At 45.4% G+C, this 10,000-nt stretch overlaps 2 protein-coding genes and 7 non-coding genes across 15 annotated transcripts in view; 3 read left to right on the top strand and 6 right to left on the bottom strand.

The window, feature by feature from the left end:
• Positions 1-4,880, top strand: part of LOC125956995 (mitogen-activated protein kinase p38b-like) — a 12,613-nt gene extending 7,733 nt beyond the window's left edge. For 5 of the 7 annotated variants that reach the window (XM_049689340.1, XM_049689338.1, XM_049689341.1 and 2 more), the window contains 3 exons: positions 3,112-3,266; positions 3,337-3,434; positions 3,518-4,308. In XM_049689340.1, the coding sequence (XP_049545297.1) occupies positions 3,112-3,266; positions 3,337-3,434; positions 3,518-3,591 (327 nt within the window). In that variant the 3' untranslated portion in view covers positions 3,592-4,308. Of the gene's footprint in view, positions 1-2,837; positions 2,918-3,111; positions 3,267-3,336; positions 3,435-3,517 lie in introns of all 7 variants that reach the window. The other 2 variants (XM_049689339.1, XM_049689344.1) reach the window with 2 other exon arrangements.
• Positions 1,258-1,330, bottom strand: Trnaf-gaa (transfer RNA phenylalanine (anticodon GAA)). The gene has a single exon. It is a non-coding gene; the product is annotated as a tRNA-Phe (tRNA).
• On the bottom strand, positions 1,823-1,895 carry Trnaf-gaa (transfer RNA phenylalanine (anticodon GAA)). The gene has a single exon. It is a non-coding gene; the product is annotated as a tRNA-Phe (tRNA).
• Positions 2,361-2,433, bottom strand: Trnaf-gaa (transfer RNA phenylalanine (anticodon GAA)). The gene has a single exon. It is a non-coding gene; the product is annotated as a tRNA-Phe (tRNA).
• A 1-nt stretch (position 4,881) lies between the features above and the next one.
• Positions 4,882-4,954, bottom strand: Trnav-cac (transfer RNA valine (anticodon CAC)). The gene has a single exon. It is a non-coding gene; the product is annotated as a tRNA-Val (tRNA).
• A 300-nt stretch (positions 4,955-5,254) lies between these two features.
• Positions 5,255-5,327, top strand: Trnav-cac (transfer RNA valine (anticodon CAC)). Its single transcript has one exon. It is a non-coding gene; the product is annotated as a tRNA-Val (tRNA).
• A 433-nt stretch (positions 5,328-5,760) lies between these two features.
• On the bottom strand, positions 5,761-5,833 carry Trnav-cac (transfer RNA valine (anticodon CAC)). The gene has a single exon. It is a non-coding gene; the product is annotated as a tRNA-Val (tRNA).
• A 300-nt stretch (positions 5,834-6,133) lies between these two features.
• Positions 6,134-6,206, top strand: Trnav-cac (transfer RNA valine (anticodon CAC)). The gene has a single exon. It is a non-coding gene; the product is annotated as a tRNA-Val (tRNA).
• Positions 6,207-6,366: 160 nt separating this feature from the next.
• LOC125956974 (uncharacterized) lies at positions 6,367-8,919 on the bottom strand. Its single transcript, XM_049689313.1, has one exon. It carries the CDS (start codon positions 8,772-8,774, stop codon positions 7,218-7,220), a length of 1,557 nt encoding a protein of 518 aa, XP_049545270.1. The 5' UTR covers positions 8,775-8,919; the 3' UTR covers positions 6,367-7,217.
• Between the last annotated feature and the right edge of the window lie 1,081 nt (positions 8,920-10,000).

Raw genomic sequence — 10,000 nt, 5'->3', positions numbered from 1 at the left:
AGATTGCCCATACCTTGTTCGAAATCGTAGCGATGATCAATACCGTGCAACTGCATGTTGCACTTTGGTGATCCTGAAGCTTGCAACGCAAGTAATCATCCAGTCATTATAGAACTGTCCAGCTTATGCCACCTATCGGTCTAATCGTTTGCACTTTTATTGCTATTTTAATCGAACAGGTTTGAGTGGACCTGTTTCACTGGCACTTGACTACTCGGTTGTGACATTACTTCCACACTCGATCGCCTCCCCACGTTATTAAGCTACGACGTCGTTCTACAGTGTTTGATTGACTGATTCAGCCGCACCGGTCCTCGTGGCTCATGCGCTGCATCATGGAACAACGGAATTATGACCAATTTTAACCAACATTCTGTAGATTCTTGCACGTTTCTCGTGACGGTATTTCTCGAAAACATATCGCGCGGTATCGGCGGTAGCGGTAAATACCAAACGCTATCTCGTGACCGCCTAGCCAGCAATTGTCGAGCTAGCAGCATATATATATCGTGCAGCCAGCAGCACAGCATTCCGCATGGCCCGGTATGGGTTGCACGACATCTCTCTTTCAGTGGCTTATACCCGGGCGGAATGTTTGCAAAAATGTCTCACGATCGGCGACGATGGGAAAGGAGTGTCCACCATAAATGCATCCTTTACCCTTGGCTTGGTAACCACCACTTCGTTGTGCGCGAGCTCTCGCCAGGGTCAGGTACACGACATAATCAATCGTTTTACTTTACTATTTTAGTGCGACGTTATGACGACCGGTATTCGTATCGGTCTGTAGTGGTAGTTTATGTGCCATTCCATTCTGGCACCTTATATTGCTTTCGCATACTCTATCTTCACCTGTGGGGCATGCTCTCGGCAGACAGGATGCTATAGTTTGCCTCTTGATTAAGTCATCAACTGTCATGCGGACGATTAATTCAAGTGGACATGTGGTGCACCCTTTTTTCGTTCATTTCATTGCAACCGCTAGTGTCAGTGCTGTGATCGATGGATCGGATGATCACAAATCAGTCACTTTTTTTGTGCTGTATATGCTTTATGGCCACATAAAATTAGGAAGACATACGACAACCATGTATCAGATGGTGGTTCTTGCATGAATTTCGTTGAAAATGGTTGGCTTCATAAGCAGGATAATTTCGGCTATCTTTGGTGGTCATCTTTTTTTTTTGCATAGAGTGGTAGCACACTACATATTTCATTTTTTCTTCGTCAACGAAAATAGTAAAAAAGTATGGCTTGTGCCGAAACCCGGGATTGAACCGGGGACCTTTAGATCTTCAGTCTAACGCTCTCCCAACTGAGCTATTTCGGCGTGTTGGGAGGGGTAAATTGTGCAACAGTTGCATTGGCGGATTGAGACGGTTCATAAAACATTATGTTATTGTATGATATGTATGGTTAATTGTCTGCACCTCTGCTGCACCTCTGATTACCGCTAATGTTAAATACAATCGATGCATTTAGCAGAAGGCTTGATGCCTATAGAAAGACCATAATAATATCTGTTCCTAATTTTACCCTTTTTTGCTAGTATAACATTTTCCAAGCCAAACCAAGCTAAGCTAGAGACAGGCTGCAGAGCCGTTTTAGTAGTTAGTTTTAAAAATGTTAAAGCAGTTTAGTAGATGTGGTAATAATACGTGAGTTTCAATTAATCATAAATATGATGTATGTTCGATTTTGAATGATTGTTGCCATGGCAAAATGTTGATTGATTTAACATAACATAACTGCAGCAATCTTTTACAAGGTGCATATCATTTTGTTTGTTGAAAAAATATACTAAAAAAGGGGGTTGAGATTTTGCCGAAACCCGGGATTGAACCGGGGACCTTTAGATCTTCAGTCTAACGCTCTCCCAACTGAGCTATTTCGGCGGGGTGGTGGGTGGTAGTATATTTGAATTGTGGTGGATTGAGGTATTCTTCACATTCAGTTTTTTCGTAGTTGTATCTCCATCTCTCGTTCTTCTTAATGTGTTTATAATCGGATTTTTGATCATAAAACCGTATTTCACCAATTGCCCCAGTTTTTGTTAAAGCATTCTGATATGTACATTCGACAGATAGGTTTTCAATGTTAACCCACGTTTTTCTCAATTGCACGAATACTGAACAAATTTCCATTTATTGGCAGTATAGTTCTGCTACATTGATATAAATAGCGAACCAAAACGATTTTATAGCGTTAATGGAATTTCAAACAAAAATCGCTATGAACGTTTCAACTGCGGCAATAGGAACTAGGAAATCGATTTTTCTGTACTCACTCGTGAATGGTTCCATAATGATATGCATTTTATAACGAAAGGTAATACGGCACGGCATAAAAAAGCTGGGATGTGCCGAAACCCGGGATTGAACCGGGGACCTTTAGATCTTCAGTCTAACGCTCTCCCAACTGAGCTATTTCGGCGCGTATTGGAGGGGTCACTAAAACCATATCACGGTATCAGACTGGTTTCTTTATTGTTATCGGTTACATTCAACTTCAACAAACCTGTACAAGATACTTTGCTCATTTAATCACTAAGCCACAGGTATGCTAATGCAACTGCGTTCCCACTAACTCCCTATTCCCTAACTGTATTACGATATTATTTATGCATGCCGTTGAGGGAAGAGAATCCACTCTATTATTGATCAAAATGAGACCTTAACTATTGAAAATCAATCGTACGAAATCTACCCTACGCATCGCCATCGTGTACTGCTATCACACCAAATTGTTTAACAACGACCTCAAAATGAAACGATGACGCTCATGACCACAACGACGACAACGACGACGTCGACGGTATTACTGTCTGCTACAACCAGATATCGACCATCTGACCCGCGTCATGTTTTTTTGCGGAACGCCCAACGATGAACTGATGCAAAAGATCACCAGCGAAGAGGTAGATGTTAGACGGAGAAGGGGAAGGGGGGTGGGGGGGTGGGCAAAGCAGCCTGTATCCACAAAAACCATTCTCAATTCATCCCTAGTTTGGAGTCTAGACATGCTATTAGCTATTGTTTGCCGTGTCTCATGCAGATGCTGCCGTTTCGATCGATATGACTAACATTCCTCTTCTGCTTGATTGTCCCGCAGGCGCGCCACTACATTCGCTCGCTGCCAAGAACGGAGAAACGGAACTTTAGCGATGTATTCCGCGGCGCGAATCCGTTGGCCATCGATTTGTTGGAGAAAATGCTGGAACTTGATGCAGACAAGCGAATAACCGCCGAGCAGGCACTGGCACATCCGTAAGTTTCCTAGCAGCACACCATGGTCCACTCGCTAATCAAAATCTTCATCCATAATTTCTTGCACCAGGTATCTGGAAAAATATGCGGATCCCTCGGACGAACCTACCTCAACACTGTATGATCAGAGTTTCGAAGACATGGACTTGCCAGTCGAACGGTGGAAGGGTATGTATTTGCGGCAAGCACCTAAAGCATTTGTCGAATGGTTATAGCTCATTTACCATTCAACTGTCCTTTCCTTAAAACAGAACTTGTCTTTGGTGAGGTGGTGAACTTTGTTCCCCAGCAGCATGCACACATCGGTGGCGAGGCACAATCATAGAGCCGCAGCATGGGCGTGTGGTCACACAGATGCACATCCGTCCACATTGATGCAGTGATAGCCAACAATGTAGCGCCCCCCACCTCGTACTCGTATCGCATGTCGGGCGCGTGTGTGTTAATGGGGGAAAGACAGCATACAGTTACAAAAATAGGAACAAGACCATTGCCAGCCGGTGCCACGAAATTGCTGTCGAATTTTTGCTGCATTGTTGATCAGCTTATGTGTGCAGAGAAGCCTTTCCACCGGACACGGTAGATACACGAACGATACCCAGTGATTATGAAGGTTAAACAGGTAAATTTTACACAATTCCTTAGTAAGTTGTATTAAGCTAGCAATGGTTCGAGATAGTGGGCTGGGAAAAGGGATTTTCTTAACGCTCAATAATCATCCGTCGGAGAAGAGAGGGAGCGCGCGCATTCGTTTGAACGATACAGCAAGGAAAGATTGATAACAAAACTAATCATCATGTTCGGCTGAACCAAGCGCCTTCTTAAAGTTACGTTTATTTGTTGTCATTCGTCTGGCAATGCTTGCCTTCGATAGTCTAATAAAGTGGTGTAGCGTTGTATGTGAAAGGAAGGAAGAGCAGCAGGAAGCGCACGTGGAACGTTATGGAAGTGTACTTTACGTATTAAACATTAACACATACGATACGAATAAAAAAAAAACTCCAACCCACCCCAATGCCAGCTCGTAATAGAAATTACGTTCATTGTGATACTGCTCGGCAGCTAGCACGATGCATCACTACCTGGACTTGACACGTTATTCTTTATTAAACACATGTACTGCAGTTGTTGCTGTTCCCAAGTCGCCTAGGCAGCGATTAGAAATGATAGAGGAAGGACAACAAAGTAAGAAGTAGAGCCCAGTTGAGGTGACAATTCGTAACAACGTTGCAGTTTCAGCTAGTTCAGTGCCCCCTTGGTAATCTTCATGCTCCATTGGCATGTTATCCGAAGACAATATGACGTCAGACGTCTTACTTGAACTCAAATATCTTTACGTCAGTTTAGCCCACTGCACAAGCGTTACCCTGGTGACCCGCCTCACAACATGCGGCTCAGGAATGATGGAAACATTTTGAGCGTTCTGGTAAGGTAACGGAACCGAGGGCATTTCCGAAGCTTGTACATTAATATTCCATTCGTGATTCGTTAGTTGTGTTTCCGAGAGAAAATAAGGAAAACTAGCAGTGCAGCAGCGGCTGGTGGGAGGTAAAGTTGTGTTGAACGGATTAGTAGTGTACATCTCTGGGTGGGAGGAGCAAAAAAACTTGTCACATGTTTCCGCCCGGGTTCGAACCGGGGACCTTCTGCGTGTGAAGCAGACGTGATAACCGCTACACTACGGAAACTGTTGAATGTAGCCAACGCCATTGCACATATGCCCCGGGTGTGAAGGAAGCGAAATGATAAGTTAACATTTTCAACCTAAACTTTCTGTGCAAACCACTCAGTAACTCATCGTGAGTGGGGGGATGATCTATACTTTACGTTTATCGAATTGATCATGTTTTATACATCATATTACGATGGGAAAATGCTTCTTGTTTCGGTTTGATTTTGTTTGGAAATTATTGGCAAGAAATGGAAATGTTAACATGTTTGTAAGGCTATACGTGTTTTGTATGCTGGTATGTTCCCATACATTGACGGTTTCCGTAGTGTAGTGGTTATCACGTCTGCTTCACACGCAGAAGGTCCCCGGTTCGAACCCGGGCGGAAACACGCGACTCTTCTTTTTATGCTGTTTGCTGCGCTTGTTCATAAATTAACATCATAACCTTGACCTTGATTCGTCTATGACCAGCTTTTATAATTTTGAAACCAAATGAGCCAAACGCTATTATAGCTAAATGTTTAAGGCGTTCATGGACTGGTACCTAACAAACGTTAAATCGAAAAAGCCACCATAACCAATGATCGCAAGGATAAATGGTAGCAAATAAATCGCTGTCTAAAAAGACTCTGTCTACATTTAAAAGAACATATTACAATATTCGCTTTATATGTGTTCATGATGACTCCAAATCGTATATGGTCCTTTCTTCATGGGGTTCGGACTTAAAATTATAAAAGCTGGTCATAAACGATTAAAGGTCAAGGTTATGATGTTAATTTATGAACAAGCAGCAGCAAACAATATAAAAGAAACGTCGCGTGTTTCCGCCCGGGTTCGAACCGGGGACCTTCTGCGTGTGAAGCAGACGTGATAACCACTACACTACGGAAACCGTCAATGTATGGGAACATATCAGCATACAAAACACCTATGCCCTTACAAACATGTTAACATTTCCATTTCTTGCCAATAATTTCCAAATAAAATCAAACCGAAACAAGAAGCATTTTCCCATCGTAATATGGTGTATAAAACATGACCAATTCGATAAATGTAAAGTATAGATCATCCCCCCACTCACGATGAGTTACTGAGTGGTTTGCACAGAAAGTTTAAGTTGAAAATGTTAACTTATCATTTCGCTTCCTTCACACCCGGGGCATATGTGCAATGGCGTTGGCCACATTCAACAGTTTCCGTAGTGTAGCGGTTATCACGTCTGCTTCACACGCAGAAGGTCCCCGGTTCGAACCCGGGCGGAAACATGTGACAAGTTTTTTATGCTCCACCCAGAGATGTACACTACTAACCCGGTCAACACAACTTTACCTCCCACCAGCCGCTGCTGCACTGTTAGTTTTCCTTATTTTCTTTCGGAAACACAACTAACGCTCTAATAATCACATTACGGTCGACATAGTTTGCATTTCAGTAATATTCTGTTTTTATTATCGGCTACGGGTATTGGGTCGATTTTGCATATGCTACCACCGCAATCCTGAACGGACAAACGGAGAAGCCCTGTAACCTCTTTCTGCTGCCCTCGTCACTGTCCATGCTACACAGACAGACAGATAGTCGCTCAAACATACATAGATATAGCATATTGCAAGTTCTGTTCGATTGTATGTTAAACGGATTTGTGATCGTCGTCCTCTACTCTTCCTCGCGGTACCATCGTTGTGTCGCTGACATCGCTGCTGCGTTTTCAATAGCCCATCGTGTAAAGCAACGCGTTGATATTACTGTCAGCGTTATTACTACTATTATTAGTCATCAGCATGTATGTTTCCAATTGGATGCAACAGTAAAGCAACCCAGCAATGGCTTGGTGAGTAGCGTTTTCGAAACGTTATTTGAGAATCATGCCTTTTTTATCGTAGTTCATCGTGATTTCCTCTGTTTGCACTCTTAAGTGACTATGGAACGGAGTGTTGTCCGGTGCAGATGTAGAATTAGAGAATAGTTTGCATGAAATCGGAAAAGTAACATGTCTTGTTGCTAGTTGCTGCTGCTGCACCATTGGTGAATATATAGTTAGCATCATCTACGAGATTATTTTGAGGGCACAGAGGCTGCTACTCTGGTATTGGTAATGGTTTGTACTGTCGTTAAGCTGCTGCACCCTTTCCTCCTAGATCAGCTGGTCATCTGCACTACATAGTTCTACGCGCTAAGCACTGGCTCCATACAGGACTGGCTAGAGATACATAGGGAGTTGATAAACGTTAATGCGATTAAGATACTCATACGCTTACACTCGGCGGTGTAGCACTTTACTGATTGACAAGAGCCAGCAGATCGTTGAAGGTCTGCGTCAATGGTTTCGATGGTTTCTTGAGCTCCAGCTCATCGTCCTGGGTCCCTCCCTTCAACAGCCAATAGCCCAGCAGGCCAACGAAGGCTGCACTTTGCAGCAGCTGGTAAAAGAGCGCATTGTCCTGTGCCTGAACACCGATGGACATTTCTTTCTGCTCTGCATTCCAGGTGTAGATGCGTTCGGTGCGTTCCCGAGCTTCCACTTCGCGGCGTGCATCATCGCGTTGACGATCGCTTCGTTCACGTCTTTCGTCCCCTCGTGCACGCACCGACTCATCCTGATTGCGGCGCTCGGTAGCCATTGCTGCTGTACGATCTTCGCGTCGTGCCAATTGCGATCCTTCTCGTCGATTATCAACACGATCCTCTTGACGCTCCTCACGACTATTATCACGACGTTCCTCATGGCGATCTTCTCCACGCTCCTCACGACGATCTTCACGCCGATCCTCTCGACGTTCCTCACGTCGAACATCCATCCGCTCCGCACCACGATCCTCCCGACCTTGCTCTCGACGATCCGCACGTTGTTCTACTTCGCGATCATTACGGCGTGCTTCGACTCGATCTTCTCGACGTTCCTCGCGTCGATCATCCATACGCTCTTCAATTCTATCCTCTCGACGATTTTCACGGCGATCCTCCTGACGTTCCTCACGTCGAACATCACGACGTTCCTCACGACGATCCTCTCCACGCTCCTCACGACGATCTTCACGCCGATCCTCCTGACGTTCCTCACGTCGAACATCCATTCGCTCTTCAGCACGATCCTCCCGACCTTGCTCTCGGCGATCCTCACGGCGTTCTACTTCCCGATCGTTACGACGATTTTGGTCCTGTCGATGGCTACTACGACGTGCATTCTCGAATCGGCGACTCTCACTTCTTCGTTCTTCCTCTCGACGATCTGCCTGTCGTCTTTCTTCCTCTCGGCGTTCCACAGTCCGATCATTTCTACCAGCTCGACGTTCATTATCACGACGCTCCTGATCACGTCGTTCTGAAACACGCCGTTCCCCATCAAGACGTTCCTCTTCGCGGCGTTCGTATAGATCACGCTCTCTACGGTCATCGAACCGTTCAGACCGTTCACGATCAGCACGTACCAGCCGTTGGTGCTCCTCCCGGCGATCTTCCTGACGATCGCGGAATGCCTCCATTCGACGCTCATCACGACGATCTACGGCCGATCGAGCTTCCTCCTCCCGACGTTGGTTCCGCTCTGCACTGCGGCTCAAGCTGGAACCGGTCCGAGCTTCCCGATTGAACAGCAACAGGCGTTGCTCCTGATCCTGATCCAGGCGATCGATGCGATGATCGGAGTAGTGACACCGCGCGGATACGGCATCCCCGACACAGGCGTCCTCGGCCGGAGCGAACGCATCGTCCGCCATCACCACACTGCGAACGGTGGCCACTAGACCGATGCACACGACCATGAACATGGTACTTCGCTTGGCCGCCATTCGCATGCCATTGCTGCTGCTGCTGCTACTGTATGCCAGCTTCATCGTTCCAAGTAAACGGCGACTAGACTGACCACAAGTTACACTCACTGGATTTCGGTTTCAAGATTTTTATGGTTACTTTGGCTTAACACGAATTTCACAATATTCCTCTGGACTCAATCACACTGGCTGTGAACGTTTCACAACTGCTCCGGTTCAACTGTGGCACTGAGAAGGCTGTGCCAACCCATTTATACGCGTGTGCTCTGCCCGGCAATCCGCCTAGCATCAGATACAGCTGTCTAAGGAGGCTGGGAAGGATCCATTGAAAAATTACATTTTAACTTCAATTTCACACTTCACTAGATGCAATTGTGGTTCGTTCGTTCGTACGTTCATGGGTTCGTACTGATCCGTAATCCGTAAGTGCAGTGCTGTACAAAATTTCATTGATAAATTCCATTGGCCTGTGAGTCCGTGGTGAGTGCGCCGCCGCCGCCGCCGCCGAAAGCAGCCAACCTGAATCGAACCGAAGTAGTTGGATGCGTGTGAGGTGCGAGTCTGGTACGCGTCCGATAAGAAGCAACCGACGCAAATTGATTGTCTCCAAATCGCATTACCCTCTCGGATCCGACACATGGGACTTGCCGCGCTCCGTGTTACTTCGTTGGTCATGGTGACGTCAGAGTTTCTGACCGGCTGCACTAATGTCGTGCCCTGGTGTATTATCGGATGATTGGTTCCCGGCAGAAAATACGATAATACATAGGTTGGCCATGAAAATGTGTTTCGATGTTGGTGATGAGACGTCTCGGGCTGCTTTGTTTGTCACGAAAAAAGTGGTTATATCCAATGACTTTTTCGAAACATTCATTACATTACCGCCTCTCTACACGGGAGCGCAGATTCTTTCGCGAAAGTTTTGAGAGATTTGCTCAAACTGAGCTATCCTTTCAAAACTTTCAAAACTCTCATCCAAACGTCATCGTCTTGTTGGCCTAGCTACCGCGCTCACTTGAAACAACAGCTTGCTTGATTTTTTTTATGAGCAGTTATTTTCTTGCGCTGGTTGCTCAATTCTTTCAAAGTTTTCACCCTCTACACGAGCGAGAGATCTCTCGCCTCCGATTTGTATGGATTTGACAGTTAAATGATAGAATTGACAATTAAATGATAGATCTCTCACGACTTGCGCTCCCGTGTAGAGAGTCGGTTACAGATCACCTGGTCGCTGTATCATATAGAATTTGCTAAATCATATTATTACCATTTTACTTCGATAGAACACG

Source organism: Anopheles darlingi, chromosome 3 (assembly GCF_943734745.1).
Source record: "Anopheles darlingi chromosome 3, idAnoDarlMG_H_01, whole genome shotgun sequence".
Classification (NCBI taxonomy): domain Eukaryota; kingdom Metazoa; phylum Arthropoda; class Insecta; order Diptera; family Culicidae; genus Anopheles; species Anopheles darlingi.
The sequence above is the reverse complement of the archived record's forward strand: the minus strand, read 5'-3'. Positions and strand labels throughout refer to the sequence as shown.